A 20,224-nucleotide genomic window follows, 5' to 3' on the forward strand; every position below is an offset into this window, starting at 1 on the left:
CTATTCAATTAGTATTTTTCCCCTACCACTTCCTTAAACTTTAGTCATCCTCAGGTTAGATAAATCCATACATTGATATTTGGCAATCACTAGACACTCAATCACCAATTTGCAGTATTGATCAGCAGCTTTCACATTGACTGTGAGTGAGAAACGTGAATTCAATATCGAAGACTGAAAAAATAAGAGCAGCTCACCAGCTTTATAAAACCACATCAGATGTTCTATCCATCCTCCTGAAGCTTTAGCAAACCAAGCCCTGCTAAAACCTCACAACTCCTTCCAATGACAGGTGATGAGGTTTTATCAAGAAAACAGGAGATAAACTATCTGGTGTAGGAGGAAATCAAGCTCAACTTTAGGTAAACGTTATACATGAGGAACATGGACATATTTGTCCATGTGGAATAAAGCAAAGGGAGTATATCACCTATGAAAGCCTGCAACTCATTCATTTATCATAGATGTAACTGACCTTGGGCTTGTCTAGATGGGTTAGAGCCTGGCAAGCTGGGGTGTAAATCTGCTGCACACTAGCATGCTACACACAGTCTGCGTGCCACGGATGCTGCCGCTGTGCCCTGGTTTCTAGCAACCAGCAGAATAAAGAACACTATCCCCAGGGTTCAAAAGGAGTACTCTTAACTCTGGCACCATTAAGCTGAGATCCTCTTTCTGAACACTTCTTTGAACCGACATCAGTCATTTAGGGAATCTCCTGGTGTTGGGATGGCTGAAGATTTTACAGTTGTCAACTGAAGGAATGGCAGAAAATCAAGAGACTTCAGTTATAATAACAAGTCCAAAAATAGACTAAGAGGGAGCAGAGCATGAAGACATGTTATCTGCTGCCAACAGAGATAACCTTTTCCATACCTGGTAGTAACACTGGAGGATTTTATGCAACTTTACTGGACACGCTAGATCAGAAGCTGATGTCTCATAATCCAAGCTGCAAGATGAAGAGACTTTGGCCTGGGGATGCAGAACAAGGCTGTCTTCCTGGGCTAGGCATTCTGAACACACCGAAGACAGATCCAGAAGATGCACATACCTCTACTACTTGGCCCAAACAGGAGGGATCAGAATGACACAGGCCTTGTCCTGTCTGATCACCAATGTACATACAAATCCACAGAATAGGAGGATTCTGCTCCAGTCCCAACAAGAACACATCTCTAAATGTGTTTCCATCGTTCTCTGCTCTGAAGCAAAACTGAGGGAGCTTTGCATTGCTACACCTGCAGCTAGCCACAGAAAAGGAAGATACTGAAGCAACTGGGGCCAGGCTCTTACAATCTCACCTGTGAACATTCAGTGCCTTGAGGGGATGCTTGTGCAATCCCAATGCCCACTGCTTTTTGAGCAAGTTCCCAAAGCTCAGCAGCACCTTGGAGCACAACCCACAAGAGGTAACATGCAGAAACCACCTCAAGTATTATCAGTGTACAATTTATAGAAGCTTATTCTCAATTTTTTTGCTCCAATGGCATTTCAACTGGTTTAAAGTTAAAACAGGAATCTGAGGCGAAGTCTACTCTTAAAACATCTTCTGGTGTTGTAACATCAGTTAGGGTTACTTGTGGCACCTTAGAGACTAACAAATTTATTTGAGCATAAGCTTTCGTGGGCTATATATATGTTCCATTCTATGCATCTGAAGAAGTGGGATGTAGCCCACGAAAGCGTATGCTCAAATAAATTTGTTAGTCTCTAAGGTGCCACAAGTACTCCTGTTCTTTTTGTGGATACAGACTAACACGGCTGCTACTCTGAAATCAGTTAGGGTTGTGATTTTTCTTTTTAAATAACGTTTTATACCAGCAAAAGCTCTAGCTTAGATGCAGTTATACTGGCCAAAAAAAAAGGGCTTTTGCGGGTACAGCTCATATAATTATGGGGAACTGGTATTCGCTATTCTGACAAAAGCACTTTTTCGTATAAGCTGCATCTATACTAGGAGAGTTTGCCGATACAGCTATTCCTGCAAACCTTTTTTAGTGCAGACTAGGCCTAAGTCTATTCAGGTCTTTTTCTACAGCTCAGGGCCAACACACAACATGGCATAGCATGGTTAAATGCAGGCAAACACTATTTTAGCCAAACAAAACTTGCACATGAATTCAACCTATCTACTTATACAGCCCTTACCGTTATAAGCAGTACCTCCCAAGAACAAAAAACAAGCAAATTTAATTCACCACTTGCTAAGAGTATCTCGACAGAAAGCAGATGTATGGTGTGACACACTGATAAGTGTATTCCAAGGAAAGCTAAGTCAGAGAGGCGGGGTTTTCAATTTTTTCTAAAAGCTAAAGGTCATGGAATTTAGAGTCACTATTAGATTGCTCTGCTCACACAGTCACTATACGAAATGTTTCACTTACCAACTCCTGTTAATAAGAATAAAAGTGTGGATACTGCTGCTGTTCCATAGAACATGATGCTGATATTATGCCCCATTAGATCAATATCATCAACTGTGTTTGGAACCAAAACTGGTGGTAACAAGAAGCCAATTGCCGTGCCAAGCTGTAAAAAGACAAACAAAAAACAAGTACATTTTCCTGTGAACACGAGCAATCAAAAGAACAAAGAAAAAAAGTCCTACACTGTGGAATATGGAGCTTATATTATAGCACAGAAAGTGATTAATAAGAATTACAAAGGAAAAGTGTTTCTGCATTGTACTGAAGGGCAGTAGTTATTGATCTGTCAATCTTCCTGACAACCCACATCCAATATTTCCATAAACCAGTTTTCCTACTCTTCACTGCAATGCTACAGTTGGAATGTTACACACTGACAAATAAATATATGGAAATCCTTCTTTACGGAGGAAATTTCATACGAGAACACTGCTTTATGCAAACACATTTACTTGGCCTGTCATTCTGTGACTGAATGTACAGTAGATCTAGACAGGACACACGTTTCTCTTACAGACCAGTCTTCACTCATTCTTGATCATAATCCTGCATTTGACTTCACAGCCTGATGTTATAAAAGGGAAGTTCAGCATTATATTTTCACTGCAGGATTAATCAGGAAGAGAAAGGCAACAGGGAAGGGACATGTAGAAACACATGCCTTTGTAGAAACACATTTTCAGTTACTATTAAGCCTAATACGAAGTGCCATAAAATACAAAAGTAGCACGTTTATGTTTTGGACCAGTTTCAATTCAGACTCTAATTCAAGAAAAATAGAAGGCTGTGATTTAAAATTTGGCTCCTGGTATGTAAAACATTTGAAAATTTCTGCAGGCGTAAGCATAGCATAGCTTCTTTAAATTTCTCTTGGTTTTGTCTCGTTACTTCAGCAAAAATAAACTATTTTCTTTTTCAGTAAAAAGTGAAACATTGTCCGTCAGGCTAGAAACCCCAGTGACTATTTCTAGTTTAATTTCTATAATTATGTCCGAAAATCTTTGTTAAAAAAATGCTAAGGATTCAAAGTCAAGCACTCAAGCGAGGAAATGCCAGAATTAAGGTTCCTTGTGCAATCTTAATACAGCCCCCATGTGCATATACATTATGATACAGTCTTTAATTATATGCTCATATGCTACTTTTTCCACAAGACCTGCATTAAATACAGAACTATTAATTTCTTTATGGATCTTTTTAATATTGTTCTTACTGTAGTACCTTAGGACCATGTTTACACTACAAACTTTTATCCCCACAATTTATATTGGTGTAAGGCTGCCAGAATTAGTATGACGCTGCTCGTGTGCATGCATACTCGGCTACTTGCGTCAGCACAGCACGTACTCGCAAGGAGTGTTTATGACAATGCAAAATTGGTGCACCAAAAAGGAGGTATCCCAGTGTGTCCTGCACTGCCATCTGGTGCGATGCCTTTTGGGAATTTTTTGCCATGTGTTATGGGATAGAAATGACTCACCCAGAGAACTCTGGGAGCTAGAGATCAAGTTCCCAATATGCAACATTCTCCATCCCATAGTACCATCCATCTCCCATAATTTTCGCACCTTATTTTAAAATCTCACTAACCCACACAGCATTTTTTTTGCTGTTCGCCATCTCTGACATAAGCATGGAGCCTGCAGAGCTCTACACTATTCTCATGAATGTTGCCAATACAGGACACTTGAACCTCTTGCACATGGAGGCCTAGAGGAAGTACCACAACATGGTGATTTCCCCAAGGACAGTCTGCTGAGGGACATAACGCAAAACAATTTAAGGTTGTTGGTGCCGTTCACCGAGCAGCTGCAGAGATGGTGGAGCACTGCTTCTGGACTTGAGAAACGAGCACTAACCGGTGGGATCACATAATACAGATTTGAGACGAACAACGGCTCTGAAACTTTCAGATGCAAATAGCCACATTCCTGGATCTATGTGCTAAGCTCACCTCAACTGTCCAGCATAGGGACTCCAGAATGATAGCTGCATTGACAGCAAAGAGAGTAGCGATCGCACTCGGGAAGCTGGAAATGAAAATAATTTTGGAAAATCCACAGTGGGAGCCATCATCATGCAAGTGCGTAGGACATTAACCGTGTCCTGCTATGCAGGCCTGTGACTCTGGGAAACATAAGGACATAGTAGATGGATTTGGAGCTCCTGAACTACAGTGGGTGATAAGATGACATACACACATCCCTATTTTGGCACCAGTCTACTTTGTCACAGAGTATCGTCACAGAAAGGGCTATTTTCCTAAGGTAATGCAAGTGTTGCTGGATCATCAGGAACGCCTCACTAATATCAATGTTGGCTAGTCAGGGAAGGTGCATGAGGCTCGCATTTTTAAGAACACAGGACTGGTCAGAAAGCTGCAAACAGGAACATTCTTCCCAACCAGCAGATTACCATTGGTGATACTGAAATGCCACTACTGATTCTGTGGGCCTCAGACTTCCCCATCTCATGAAGCCATACACAGGCCACTTTGACATCACCAAGAAAAAAGATTCAGTTATCGGCTCAGCAGGTGCAGAATAACAGATTAATGTGCATTTGATGGATCCCAGGGAGAAAAATATCCCAATGGTTATAGCTGCCTGTTTGGCCCTACATATCTGAAAGACAAAGGAGGAAAACCTGGCACCAGAGTGGGGATGCAATGGCTGTTTGCTGAGTTTGAACAGCCAGACAAAAGGGCCACTACTAGAGCTCAACTTACTCCTAAGGGAATTCTGCACCAAAAAATTAAAAGACTTTACACACAACATTTTAAAATTCTGCAAATTTTATTTGTCAAAACAATATAAATCACTCCAGTCTTAATTATGTTGGTAATTTATTTCAAAATACCTGTCAACAAGTATGTCTGTAACAAACAAAAAAGATTCAGGAAATGGTTTTAGACAAACAGATTCCTTACTAGACATATTAACACAGAACTTTGAGTAATAATTCATTTAAACTACAACACAGAAATTTATTTCCCACACCCCTCAGAAGCAGTGCAAAGGCTTGAAGGAGTCAGGAGTAACAGAGGAGCTGAGGAAAAGGGAAGTAATTGCTGGGGAGGAGCCTGGAAGTGAACCTAGAGGGTTGTTGGGTGTGGGTGGGAAAGTATGGAGCAGGGGTTTTATTGGGGGGGAGGGGTTGTTAGGGAACCTCCTCTATCAAGACCCTGGCTGATCCCTAGCTTCTCTCATTCAGTCAGGCACACCTGCCCCTGTGTCCCTGTACCCCCACTCCCCATTCAGCCAGGCATATCTTCACGTCTCAATGTCTCTCCACCCTCACGCCCCGTCCCCATGTGTCCCTGCACCCTCACTCAGCCAGGCATAGCTGCCCTTGTCTCCCTGCACCACTACTCCCATTCAGCTCCTGCCTCAATGTTGTCACTCCTGTGCTTACACCCCCATCTGCCCCCCACCAACCCTTCTGAACCCCCATCTGTGAGATTCCCCCACCAGCCCTGTGTGCCCTGCACTGTGTCCCCCACCACCCCCATATCCCATGCCTCCTCACCTGGCCCTGTGGGCAGAGCCCTGTAATGAAGGAAGCCTCTGCCCCTTTGTGACATTATTGATATAATCTGGGACCATATAGAACATGATAGCAACCAAAGTCCTGTAGTGGCACCAAATCTTGTATAAAGGGGGTCAAATGAGGTGTCTAAGACAAGGTTATGGTTTACTGGTTATGATTATGCTGTCTATATGGGTGTATTAATTTTGTAGTTGAAGTTATGAATATTGGCTCTATACCGTCTGTATTTCAAACTTATGCTATGCTTCTGGGAGATATCCCAGACAAGTTGGTGTTAGTTCTGCCTAGCATGCTTGATGGCCCATTAAGGACCATCAGCTATACAACTGACCCATTGAGAAAGGCAGGTACACCTTGTAACTCAAAGTATGCAGGAACTTGCCCATGTGACTCCAGACTCCATTTTGCTGTAATTTTCCACAGTAAGAACAAAGAGGTCATGGAAAAGACTATAAAAGGCTGATGCCTCGTCTCCATCTTGTCTTCAATCCTGCTTCTTATCTCTGGAGGGACTTTGCTACAAACTGAAGCTCTGAACAAAGGACTGATGACCTATCCCAGCTAGGGATGTATTCCAGAGACTTGATTTTGAACCTGCAGTTTATTTCATCACTGCTACAAGCCTGAACCAAGAACTTTGCCATTACTGTATGTAATTGATTCCATTTAACCAATTCTAGCTCTCATCTATCTCTTTTTCCTTTTATGAATAAACCTTTAGATTCTAAAGGATTGGCAACAGCGTGATTTGTGGGTAAGATCCGATTTGTATATTGACCTGGGTCTGGGGCTTGGTCCTTTGGGATCGAGCAAGCCTTTTCTCTTTTACTGGGGTATTGGTTTTCATAACCATTTGTCCCCATAACAAGTGGCACTGGTGGTGATACTGGGAAACTGGAGTGTCTAAGGGAATTACTTGTGTGACTTGTGGTTAGCCAGTGGGGTGAGACCAAAGTCTTCTTTGTCTGGCTGGTTTGGTTTGCCTTAGAGGTGGAAAAACCCCAGCCTTGGGCTGCGACTGCCCTGTTTTAGCAATTTGTCCTGAATTGGCACTCTCAGTTGGGTCCCGCCAGAACCAGCACAGTCACACCCCTCTCTTCCACAGCTGACTGATCCCACCCTTGAGCCAGCTGCCCTCTCTTCTGGTGCCACATCAGGCGGGTGGGTGAAAGATGTAATTGCAGCATGACCCCTCTCACAGCTTCCCTTCGCCTCTCCATCAGAATCAATTATTCCGCCTGGGGCGAGGAATCTGCAGGGGGCATTAATTCTGCACTTGCACAGAACTCCCCCAGGAGTAAGCTTTGGCTGCTGCTAGGAAATCTGTGGTGCTTGCTGTACATTTACAAGTGTCATGTGCTTTGAATACCAATAGGCATTCTTCAGTGTGTGCTGAGAACTACTAAAGATGATAAGTTTATTCTCCAAAAATAGAAATGTATTGAGTGTCAAAAATAATGCAGAAAAACAATGTATTTTTTCACAACAAGCAATGCAATACAATCTTGAAAACATAAATTAACAGAATACAACTTTGCTGCCTTTCCAATTTCAAACATTTCTGTTGCTTTCAGTTCACAGTCCCTTGTGACTTCACAAACACTAACCCCTGAGAACCATGATTAGTGTATGTGAAATTGCAGTTTTCCTTGCTATCCCCTGGCATGGAGTGGTAGGGATAGGATGCAGCATGAGATGCCATGTGATATGCTGGGAGATATAGGGAGCGGTTACCATGGAGTTCTCTAAGGACTGCACAGGGTGGGGAGTCTGAGATTTGGAGACTTGCAGGTCAACCAGGGTCTGCAGCATTTGGGTTTGCTGCCTGAGGAGAGCCATTATGTCCCTGTGCATCTACCTCTCCTTTTCCTGTTGGGATTTCCTCCTGTCTGCTCTCTCCTTCTCTGTGCCATCTGCCACACTGGCCCTCTCTTCATAGTCCAATGCAGCACTGGCTTATAAGATCTCACTAAACAGGTCTTCCCCAGTCTTCTTTCTCCTCCCTATCAGGGTGAGATGTTCTGTGGGCCTGGAGGGGGCACCCCTAAAGGCCACAATAGCAGAAGCTACATATAAAACAGACATGTATCACTGGCTACACAGTCACAACAAAAAGGCAAGTTTCAAAACTTCTTTCCCTCATTCTGATAAAAACTCTTAATAAGGAATGTTTACTGACCCTTCAGCTTTGGAGTGTCTCGGCACAGCACCGCCCTCCAGCCCCAGCCATGGTGAATATGCTAGTGAAGGCAGGGGGCTGGACTCGATGACCTTTCAAGGTCCCTTCCAGTTCTAGGAGATGGGATATCTCCATTATGAAATGAAATGACCAGGGGGAGGGGGGAAAATTCAGCTGCATGAAATAATAAGTTTTTGGTCCTTATTCCATGGGTGTGAGTATAGGGCAATGGCACTGAACATTGGCACTATTTTCCACAGGCAGTGGTGGATTTGCCGATATTCATTCTTGAGAATGACAAAGGCACAAAAAGCATAGCTGCTACTGGTGTCCTGAAGCTGCCCAGGCCCGTATGTCACTAGTCAGTTTACTGCAATGGTGCCAGACAAACTCATTGCAGAGTGGCAGGGAAAAGTATCCTACTGCAGAGGAAAAAACAAGGCAGCCATCCCCAGAAACCTTCAGGAGAGAATTGCTGAGTGTCTCCATGAAGACCTCCACTGAGATCTCTCAGGAGGATATAAGGGACATTGTGTGTACATAAAGTGTTCTGCATGACGACCCCCCACATAGCCCTATGGGGAAACAAAAAGCACATGCAAATGACACCTGTTTATTATACCCCTACCTCTTCTCATGCAAATTAAACAATGAAAAGTTAATGTGTGTGTCTTGTTACCTTGGGCCAGGTGCCCTCTTTAAATTTAAAGATTATAAAGAAAAAAATATACACACACACTTACCTGAGGTCCCTTCCACTTCATTGGGGCTCATCCATGCTCAGCTGGCAGGACTGGACAGACTGTGGTGCAGTCTCGAGCAGGTCCTGGCTCACGGCATGGCTGAAGTCCCCATCGCTTCTCTTCGCTGCTTATGGCAGGGGTCTCCGCCAAGGTGTCCATGATGGTGTGCAGGGTGCTGGTGGGGTGTCCACCAAATATGGCATGCAGCTCATTGACAAAGTGGTAAGTCTGTGGCTCAGAACCAGATTGACTGGCTTTGTGGGACACTTGCCACAATTCCTTCACTTTCCCATGGTGCGACTGCTGATCCCTCTCACACTCCTTTGCTTCCATTCCCCATGTAATCTGCTTGTATATGTCCATGTTTCTATACCTCGCCTATGGCTCTGCTTGCACAGCCCCTACTCCCCACAAGCGCAGGAGATCCAATACCTCCTGTCTATTCCAGGCAGGAATGCATCTAGTGTGTGGAGCCAGCATGGTTGGTTGGGCAGTTGCACACAAGAAGGGAGAGCTGCTAAATGTGCTCGCCAAGCTGGGCAATCAGGAAAAGGAACTTCAAAAATAAGTGAGGGATTTTAAGATGAGTAGTGGCTTCTGGTCTCCATGAACCCTAGGCCGCAGAGTTCACAATTGTGACCAGAGCAGTTGCTGTTGCAGGGAATGGGGCATTGTGGGACAGCTGCTGAAGAACTGTTGGGGTCAACACAGGTCATACAATGTCTACCTCAGCTACACACCAGTAGAGAAGATGGTTTTGCTGTGTCATCATAACAAGGCACTCATAACATTAGCAGGAGACATTTCAGTGCTTCCCCAAATATTACTGATTTTTACTGAAAAATTCGTAGGTTTTACAAAAGTGATTTTGTTTTTACTGATTTTCATATGAACTTTGGACCACACAAGTACATGAGAATATTTACTATGTTAAGAAAACACAATAAATTAGGTAGACTAATTAACAAATACATCAAGTGTAAACACAAGGGTGTCAAAGTAAGCCAATGCAGTGGAAGATACACACATGTACATACTGTTAACGTACAGGTCATGAAATAAACTGTGGCATTAAATGCTTTTAGAATCAGAACTGGAAGGGACCTCAAGAGGTCATCTAGTCCAGTCCCTGCAGTCAAGGCAGGACAAAGTATTATCTAGACCATCCCTGAATAGGTGTTTGTCCAACCTGCTCTTAAAAAGCTCCAATGATGGAGATTCCACCACCTCCCTAGGCAATTTATTCAAGTGCTTAACCATTCTGACAGTTAGGAAGTTTTTCCTAATGTCCAACCTAAACCACCCTTGCTGCAATTTAAGCCCATTGCATCTTGTCCTAGCCTCAGAGGTTAAGAACAACTATTTTTCTCCCTCCTCCTTGTAACAACATTTTATGTACTTGAAAACTGTTATGTCCCCTCTGAGTTTTCTCTTCTGAAGACTAAACAAACCGAAGTTTTTCAATCTTCTCTCATAGATCATGTTTTCTAGACCTTTAATCATTTTTGTTGCTCTTCTCTGGACTTTCTCCAGTTTGTCCACATCTTTCCTGAAATCTGGCGCCCAGAACTGGACACAATACTCCAGTTGAGGCCTAATCAGTGCAGAGTAGACTGGAAGAATTACTTCTTGTGTCTTGCTGACAATACTCCTACTAATACATCCCAGAATGATGTTTGCTTTTTTTGCAACAGAGTTACACTGTTGATGCATATTTAGCTTGTGATCCACTATGACCCCCAGATCCCTTTCTGGAGTACTCCTTCTTAGGTAGTCATTTCCCATTTTGTATGTGTGCAACTGATTGTTCCTTCCTAAGTGGAGTACTTTGCATTTGTCCTTATTGAATTTCATCCTATTTACTTCAGACCATATCTCCAGTTTGTCCAGATCACTTTGAATTTTAATCCTATCCTCCCGAGCACTTGCAACCCCTCCCAGCTTGGTATCGTCCGCAAACTTTGTAAGTGTCCTCTCTAGGCCATTATCTAAATCATTGATGAAGATATTGAAGAGAATCAGATCCAGAACCGACTGAGGGACCCCACTTGTTATGCCCTTCCAGCATGACTGTGAACCATAGATAACTACTCTCTGGGAACGATTTTCCAACCAGTTATGCACTCACCTTATAGTAGCTCCATCTAGGTTGTATTTCCCCAGTTTGTTTATGAGGTCATCCGAGACAGTACCAAAAGCCTTACAAAAGTCAAGATATACCACATCTACCGCTTCCCCCCATCCACAAGCCTTGTTGCCCTATCAAAGAAAGCTATCAGGTTGGTTTGACATAATTTATTCTTGACAAATCCATGCTGACTGTTATTTATCACCTTATTATCTTCTAGGTGTTTGCAAATCGATTGCTTAATTATTTGCTCCATTATCTTTCCGGGTACTGAGAGTAAGCTGTCTGGTCTGTAATTCCCCGGGTTGTCCTTATTTCCCTTTTTATAAATGGGCACTATATTTGCCCCTTTCCAGTCTTCTGGAATGTCTCCCGTCTTCTATGACTTTTCAAAGATAATTGCTAATGGCTCAGATATCTCCTCAGTCAATTTCTTGAGTATTCTAGGATGCATTTCATCATGCCCTGGTGATTTGAAAACATCTAACTTGTCTACGTAGTTTTTGACTTGTTCTTTCCCTATTTTAGACTCTGATCCTACCTCATTTTCACTGGCATTCACTATGTTAAACATCCCATCGCCACCAACCTTCTTGATGAAAACTGAAACAAAGAAGTCATTAAGCAACTTTGCCATTTCCATGTTTTCTGTTATTGTCTCCCCCCCCCCCCCCCCATGAGTAACAGGCCTACTCTGTCCTTGGACTTTCTTTTGCTTCTAATGTATTTGTAGAATTTTTTTCTTGTTTCCTTTTATGTCCCTAGCTAGTTTGATCTCGTTTCGTGCCTTGGCTTTTCTTATTTTGTCCCTCTGTACTTGTGTTATTTGTTTATATTCATCCTTTGTAATCTGACCGAGTTTCCACTTTTTGTAGGACCCTTTTTTGAGTTTTAGATCATTGAAGATATCCTGGTTAAGCCAGGGTGGTCTCTTGCCATACTTCCTATCTTTCCTATGCAGTAGAATAGTTTGCTCTTGTGCCCTTAATAATGTCTCTTTGAAAAACTGCCAACTGTCTTCAGTTATTTTTCCCCTTAGACTTGCTTCCCATGGGATTTTACCTACCAACTCTCTGAGTTTGCTAAAGTTGCCTTCTTTAATCCATTGTCTTTATTGTGCTGTTCTCCCTCCTACCATTCCTTAGAATCGTAAACTCTACCATTTCATGGTCACTTTCACCCAAGTTGCCTTCCACTTTCAAATTCTCAACCAGTTCTTCCTTATTTGTCAAATCAAATCTAGAACAGCCTCTTCCCCAGTAGCTTTCTCCAATCTTTTGCTTTCAACACTCTTACTTTTCTCAATTTGTTGCCTTTTTCTATCCTCCCATCCCCTAATATTTGCAGAAAATTAACTTCACAATTTTCTGGGGAATGAATTTCACCTGTTTTTTTATTTTTTGTTATAAACATTGATAAATTCCCAGAAAATTTTAAACAAAATAAAAAACTAAAAACTTATAAGCAAATGAAGAAAGTCTTATCATGGAAAGTCTTACACAATCTTAACTATAAACACCGATACCAGCTCCGCCTGTAATAACCTAGGATGCATATCTAATTTAGGTCACTATGAGCCACAGGAAGGGAAAATATTTTAAATCCCTGTTACCTTTTTCAAATTCACCAAAGGCCTGAGCCCGCACCAGTGAAGGTGATGGGAGTTTTACCATTTATGGCCACAGGCAAAACACAGTGGGGATGCAGGGGAGCAATGTTATGGGGGAAGTCTACATCCTCCGATCTTTACCTCTCCATCCCCCACACACTGGGAGACCTATTCACACAGGTTTCAGAGTAGCAGCCGTGTTAGAACAGGAGTACAAGTACTCCTATTCACACAGTGCAGCAAAGAAGATATGAGTATCATCATTACCAGGAGGCACTGGAGATGGATTGGCCATGCGCTTCGGCTGGAAATTGATTCCATCACCAGAGTAGCTATAAGATGGACACCTGAAGGCAAGCAAAAATTAGGCTGCCCCAAAACAACAGAGAGATGTGGAAGTTGAGCTGAAAAACCTGGGGCACAGCTGGGGAACCACTGAAAGACTTGCCAGAAACAGACAGGAGTGGAGGAGCTTCCTCACTGCCTTGAACGCCAGAGACATAATGGGTACTAACTAAGGCTGCGTGTCGGTCACGGAGGTCACGTGACCTCTGTGACTTCTGCAGTGACCGGTGCGGCTGGCTCCAGGGCTGCACGAGCACATCAGGCAGCCCCTGGGCAAGCAGCACCGGCCACTGCTGAGGCAGTTTGGGTGTGGGAGGGGCTCAGGGCTGGGGTGCGGGGAAGCGCTTACCTCAAGGAAGCTCCACAGAAGCTGCCAGAACGTCCCTGCAGCTCCTAAGTGGAGGAGCCAGGGGGCTCCGTACGCTGCACATCTTGCAGGTGCCACCACCACAGTACCCATTGGCTGTGGTTCCTGGCCAATGGGAGCTGCGGAGCCAGAGCTCATGGCAGGGGCAGCGCAGGGAGCCCCCACTGGCTTTCCCTCCCCCTAGGAGCTGCAGGGACACCCAGAGCCAAGTAGGGAGCTTGCCAGCCCTGCCAAACCTCCCCCTGCCCTAGCACTAATATGGGTTCCAGACCACCCCCCAGTCCCTGCGGTGCCCTCCCGACCACCACCCCAGTGCACCCACAGTCCCCCGGCCCAAGTGTTAGTTAAGGGAATATAGTACAAGTCATGGACAGGTCATGGGCCATGAATATTTGTTTACTGCTCGTGACCTGTCCATGACTTTTACTAAAAATACCCGTGACAAAAACGTAGCCTTAGTACTAACTAACTCACTCACTCTTATGGTGGGGTAAGAAGACTTCCAGTTGAACTTCCACAAGAGTGAAATTACCAGCTCCTCTCATGAATTCTCCAGTCGTCCTGGCAAGACTTCTGAGGCTCACCAAAGGACAATCCCAGTCTGTTCATCCTGAACAGGTTCATCAGACCAGGACTACAGCTGGTGAGAATGAAGACTTCTACTTGAGTTTAGGAGCATGAATGGGGCAGGCCTCTTGCCTACCCCGAGCATCCCACCTCCATATGGCGTCCCCCGTAGAAACAACACATGATGGTTTGAGATGTGGAGTCATGGATGTGCGCAGGGAATGGGGATAATCAGTTCTTAAAGGGATTTCACAGCTCTAATGCTAAGTAGTCTAGCACACGAAGGCGAGCCTTGATGCACGGATGACTCAACTCAGGACTGGATGACACTTTGCCCCAGGCTCACCCTCAGACCACAAACCCTGCCTACATCTCCACATGACTCTCATCCCCCACCATCTTCTCCCCCCAACACACAACCCTGATGCTGCAGTATTATAGTAGTATTTGTTATAGTATTTATTTTCTCTGCTTTTTGTTTGGGAAAATGATAGTCTCAATTATTTAACATAAAGCTAAATAGACCTTTCACCTCATTACAAGTCTCAACTAAAGCTTGTTTCTCCATTAGTTTTTCTTCATTGCTTACCTAACTTTCACTGGATTAGTGAAAAACTCTATTAAAAATTGAACCATGCTGTACATATTTGAAACAAGCTCTTTGTAAGTTACTTGGTGATGTTACCGCAGTTTTATTCTTTGATATGGTTTGTTTAAGTACTTGCCATATTGAATTATAAGGGACAGATAATTTAGCTTCTATAACATTTATTTAGTTTAAAAGAAATACATCAGCCAAAACCTCCATTAAATTATAATGAGCCTCTAAAACCCATGTGCCCTTGAAAACTTCAGAAAAGATGCTGGATTAGAGCAGTCAGGTTTCTGATAGTAATTACAATGCCAGCATTGAAATTACTATTAACTACAGTAGTTTAGATTTTCCCCTATGTAGGCCTGCCACACTCATCTGCAAAGAAAAAAACTCAGTTTGTGGGGAGGATGCACAAAAAAGTACTGGATTTTAAATCTCGCCTTCTTGTGATAAAGGATTTTGCTGTGTGCGTATCAATGGAAAATCTCTCTTGGATCTGAATTTTCCTCATTCAAACAACATCAACTCTGTATGATGTATTACAAAAGCGAGCACTCAAAAATACAACATTATCAAAGTGTGTCCCGTCCCTCCCATCAGCACCTTCTGAGATTTCCCCCAATTTCAACCAGATTCTTCTCTTCCCCTCCTTCTGTCTGGATTTCCTTCACCTTGATTTCTCCCATCTAAACCATGGATTTGTGGCTGCTGCACTGATGAACAGTGACCTACCCCTCGTCCCCCACGACTCAACCTGGCATTTCTTTTTTAAAAAGAAGGGCGCAAACCTGACTCCCACCTTCCTACATAACCCATTCCTCCCCCGATCTTTTGCTCCCTTTCCCCTTTAGCTCTCTCCCCTCCCCTTTGCCCCAGGTCCTCCCATGCTCTCCCCTCCGCTCACCTGGTTGCCTAGCACGGCCACAGCGCAGGCAGTGGACACCTCCTTAGGCCCAAACCAGACAGCGGCGATGCGGGAGGGCAGCCCCAGGATGAAGACCTGGGCCACAGCGCACACGGTCTGGGCCAGCAGGGTGAGCGGGTAGAGGTCCTGCCGGACGCTGGCACACTTCAGCCAGGCGCCCAGGCAGTTGAGGCCGGAGCCCAGCAGGGCGGTGAGGCGCAGGCCGCGGGTGTCCAGCAGCCAGGTGGCCGGCAGGATGAGCGGCACGTAGGCCACCATGTAGACCATGGAGAGCCAGTCCACGCGGGAGTAGGAGGCGCGGTAGAAGTGCGCGAAGACGCTGCTCAGGATGCTGTACTGGATCCACTGGAAGGCGTTCACCAGCGAGTAGAGGCTGAACACGGCCAGCACGGCCAGCCTGCGCCGGGAGAGCCGGATGGGCGCCCGCGCCACGCCCGAGCCCGGGGAAGGCAGCATGGCCTGCGCCTCCGGGAGCGCCCCAGCATCCGCCCCGGCCGCGTGGCTGCCGCGCTCGGCCTCCTTCCCCGGGAGGAACCCATTGGGCTGCAGCGGGGGCCCCGCTAGCATTTCCCCCTCCTCATCTTCCTCCTCCGCCCCGTCCCCAGCCACGGCCCCGTCCCCAGCCATGGCCGCGCCCTCCCCGCCCAGCTTCCCGCGCCGCTCGCCGGCTTGCAGGGAAAGAGGGCACCGATGCCCGGTGGGGAGAGTCCCTGCACCAGTCCTCTTGCGCACGCGGCTCTTCCCCGGCCCAGCACCTGTCCAATCACAGGAGAGGGGCGGAGCTCCTACTCCATCCTACAGCGTACCTATGGAGAGCGCCTGCGACCTCCTCTTGCCCCTCCCGCAGGCCACGTGTGCTCTCCCCGTGCCCGCGGGCACTAAGCCTGGAGCTACCCAATCCCGCCCGCTGCCCCCGCCCCTCCTCCCACAACCCGCTGGAGGGCGAAGGGCCGGGCCAGGGAGGTCACAGGAGGGCGGCCGGGGCTGGAGAGAGGGTCTCCCCCTGTGGGGAAGTTGGGAGCCCAGCAGGGAGGCAGGATCCAGCCCCCTGCCCCCCACAGGACGAGGGGGAGGTTCCAGCCGCCCTACCCTGGCAGCAAGATTCCCCAAAGAGAGGAGCCCCTCCCCGCATGCTCACGGTCTCTGCCCCATAGGGAAGATGGAAGTGATGGAGAGAGGATCCAGCCCATCTCACCCCCCCCCCCCCAACGACCACTTCTCTAGAGGGAGCCAGAGCCCAGAAAATGTGGGGAGAGGAGCCAGGGCCTTTCCCTGCTGAACACCCTCTGAACTGGGGGAGCCAGAGCCCAGATGGGGATGGGGGAAAGTGACAACCCCTCTTGCCTGCCGGCAGAGCTACTGTCCAGGACAACCCATGGTGGAGATGTGCTTCAGCAAGGATAGCCATTGACTGTAGTGTATATCCTGCCTGACTAGGAGTGAAGAAAGTCTGGCCCACAGGCTTTTTCAACCTCCCTGCCCCATCCAGGAAGATCCCAGTAGTAATGGAGAGGATCCAACCCTTTTGCCCCTGCAAGAACCCTCTCCCATCAGGGAAACAGGTTCAGGTTCTACCCCTCTGCCCTATTCCTCCCTTTGGGGAACTAGAGCCCCAAAGATGAGAGAAGGCATTCCTCTATACCAGGGGCGGGCAAACTTTTTGGCCTGAGGGCCGCATCAGGTTTCGGAAATTGTATGGAGGGCCGGTTAAGGGAGGCTGTGCCTCCTCAAACAGCCAGGTGTGGCCCAGCCCCCGCCCCCCCCATTTCTCGCCCCCTGAAGCCCCCCCCCCGGAGTCCTGCCCTCCTCCTCCTGTTCCCTGATGGCCCCCCCCAGGACCCCTGCCCCATCCACCCCCCTGCTCCCTGTCCCTGGAACCCCCACCCCTGACTGCCCCCCGCAATCCCATCCAACCCCTCCTCTCATTCCTGACTGCCCCACCCGGGACCCCGCCCCATCCAACCACTCCTTCTCCCTGTCCCCTGACTGCCCCCGGAACCCCTGCCCCTGATTGCCCCCTGGTCAGGCTGAGCTCTGCAGCTGCGCTGCCCCAGGAGCTCGCAGCCCTGCCGCCCAGAGCATTGCGCTGGTGGCGCAGTGAGCTGAGGCTGCGGGGGGGGAGGGGGGGGGCGGGACAACAGGAGAGGGGGTGGGGGCTAGCCTCCTGGGCCAGGAGCTCAGGGGCCAGGCAGGAGGGTCCCGCGGGCCGTAGTTTGCCCACCTCCGCTCTATACACTGAGCCAGAGCACAGCTAGAGAGAGATAGGATATTCTGCAAAATAATCTCCCCAAGACGCAGAGCCAGAGTCCAAAAAGCAAGGAACCACTCCTGTTATCTTATAGCACCCTTCCCTGCAAGAGGAGACAGCCCCATTCCCTCACACTAGTATTGCTAATCCCAAGCATTCAAAAACCAAGAGTCAGGGCTCGTCTACATGGTGCCACACTAATTAGGTTGTAAACTCCAATGTGTACTAGCCCATATGGACCCTGCTGGCATGCACTGAAAGTTCCCTACTGCATGTTAACATAGTACTGTTTGAACAGGATTACATTAATGCACACCACAGAACTTTCAGTGTGCACCAGCAGGGTCCGCATGGATCAGTTAGTGCACAACATGTTGATGTGCATTACAATTTATATCCCTCCCAGCTATGTGTAGAGTCCAGCGCAGATAAAAAAAAAATTGGATCCGCATCTGAGATAATTAACTTGTGTTTGACCCACTTTTTGTATGTATTCGCACCAGCACCCTATCTCATAATCTCACTGTTAGAGCCCTACACGAATCCAAAAATGTGGATCCAAGATCAGCAAAGATGGTAAACAGGCAATGAATACCCCTTACTCCCATCCTGATTTTTCACACTTTCTATCTGGTCACTCTAAGCCAACCACACATCATCATGGCAAATCCCAAAGAGATGCAGCCTCCTTGCGGATCGAGTGCACCCATATTGATCTCTAGCTTACTCCTTAAGGTAAACGGGCTGGATATTCAGTTTATGTCCATCATTGACAATGCTTCAGCAACCTTGTCACAGGGCTCCTGACCTACACCTGGAGATAGAGCACAGGAGGAAGGGGGAAAGAAGTCAACTTCTCCACCTTCCAAAGAACTCTCTTGAACAGGGAAAGCCATCTGCCCTGCTAGTGACACAGAAAAAGTGACAATGTAGCCAGAGAATGCCCTGGCCATCCTGCTGGAACTGTGATGGGAAGTTCTAGAGACATCGTTTGCTCCAGTCCCTGCTGCTGGTTCTTCAGAGAATCCTCCATGGGCATGTCTAGCCTAGGAAAGAGAGTTTCTAGGGAGAATCCTCATATTGGACACCCAGTGTTTAAACATTTGTAAAGTTGTTAATTCCGGTCTATTAGATGATAAGTGGTGTTTTTAAAAGTGTTAATTCAAACATGTTAGCTAATGTTTTAAAAAACCACTCCTTTTTTCCTGGTCTAACCAGAGCCTATATGGGCTGTGCATGGGGGTGATTGACAAAAGTCTGGGGAATGTTGCCTACAATCCCCACATAACCTCAGCAGAAATAGCACTGTATCCTCAGTGCTATACTGATGCTCTTGGCTGCAGCTACCCGTGCCAGTAGGGTGTGGTTCTTGGATCTGTACTCACTGACCTTCTGACCCCATCACCCCTCCGTGCTGTGCATTCCCCCACATAGCACATCACTGGATTATGCAAGGTGCATGGACTCCAATGCTGCCTACCTGTATCCCAGCTTCCCGCGCCGCTCGCCGGCTTGCAGGGAAAGAGGGCAGCGATGCCCGGCGGGGAGAGTCCCTGCACCAGTCCTCTTGCGCACGCGGCTCTTCCCCGGCCCAGCAGGCTCTCCGAAGCCACCTGTCCAATCACAGGAGAGGGGCGGAGCTCCTACTCCATCCTACAGCGTACCTATGGAGAGCGCCTGCGACCTCCTCTTGCCCCTCCCGCAGGCCACGTGTGCTCTCCCCGTGCCCGCGGGCACTAAGCCTGGAGCTACCCAATCCCGCCCGCTGCCCCCGCCCCTCCTCCCACAACCCGCTGGAGGGCGAAGGGCCGGGCCAGGGAGGTCACAGGAGGGCGGCCGGGGCTGGAGAGAGGGTCTCCCCCTGTGGGGAAGTTGGGAGCCCAGCAGGGAGGCAGGATCCAGCCCCCTGCCCCCCACAGGACGAGGGGGAGGTTCCAGCCGCCCTACCCTGGCAGCAAGATTCCCCAAAGAGAGGAGCCCCTCCCCGCATGCTCACGGTCTCTGCCCCATAGGGAAGATGGAAGTGATGGAGAGAGGATCCAGCCCATCTCACCCCCCCCCCCCCCAACGACCACTTCTCTAGAGGGAGCCAGAGCCCAGAAAATGTGGGGAGAGGAGCCAGGGCCTTTCCCTGCTGAACACCCTCTGAACTGGGGGAGCCAGAGCCCAGATGGGGATGGGGGAAAGTGACAACCCCTCTTGCCTGCCGGCAGAGCTACTGTCCAGGACAACCCATGGTGGAGATGTGCTTCAGCAAGGATAGCCATTGACTGTAGTGTATATCCTGCCTGACTAGGAGTGAAGAAAGTCTGGCCCACAGGCTTTTTCAACCTCCCTGCCCCATCCAGGAAGATCCCAGTAGTAATGGAGAGGATCCAACCCTTTTGCCCCTGCAAGAACCCTCTCCCATCAGGGAAACAGGTTCAGGTTCTACCCCTCTGCCCTATTCCTCCCTTTGGGGAACTAGAGCCCCAAAGATGAGAGAAGGCATTCCTCTATACCAGGGGCGGGCAAACTTTTTGGCCTGAGGGCCGCATCAG

The 20,224-nt window shown here is 47.3% G+C and overlaps 1 protein-coding gene across 2 annotated transcripts in view; it reads right to left on the reverse strand.

The window, feature by feature from the left end:
- FLVCR1 (FLVCR choline and heme transporter 1) overlaps positions 1–16,168 on the reverse strand; it is a 30,854-nt gene extending 14,686 nt beyond the window's left edge. Inside the window, exons 1-2 of one of the 2 annotated variants that reach the window (XR_254584.4) lie at positions 15,416–16,164; positions 2,388–2,532 (exon numbers count right to left, since the gene is read on the reverse strand). Coding sequence is in view for 1 of the 2 variants with exons in the window: in XM_005278909.4 (XP_005278966.3) it covers positions 2,388–2,532; positions 15,416–16,063 (793 nt within the window). In the remaining variant the exon portion in view is untranslated. Of the gene's footprint in view, positions 1–2,387; positions 2,533–15,415 lie in introns of both variants that reach the window. The other variant, XM_005278909.4, reaches the window with a different exon arrangement.
- Between the last annotated feature and the right edge of the window lie 4,056 nt (positions 16,169–20,224).

Source organism: Chrysemys picta, chromosome 3, assembly GCF_011386835.1.
Source record: "Chrysemys picta bellii isolate R12L10 chromosome 3, ASM1138683v2, whole genome shotgun sequence".
In the NCBI taxonomy this organism is placed as follows: Eukaryota; Metazoa; Chordata; order Testudines; family Emydidae; genus Chrysemys; species Chrysemys picta.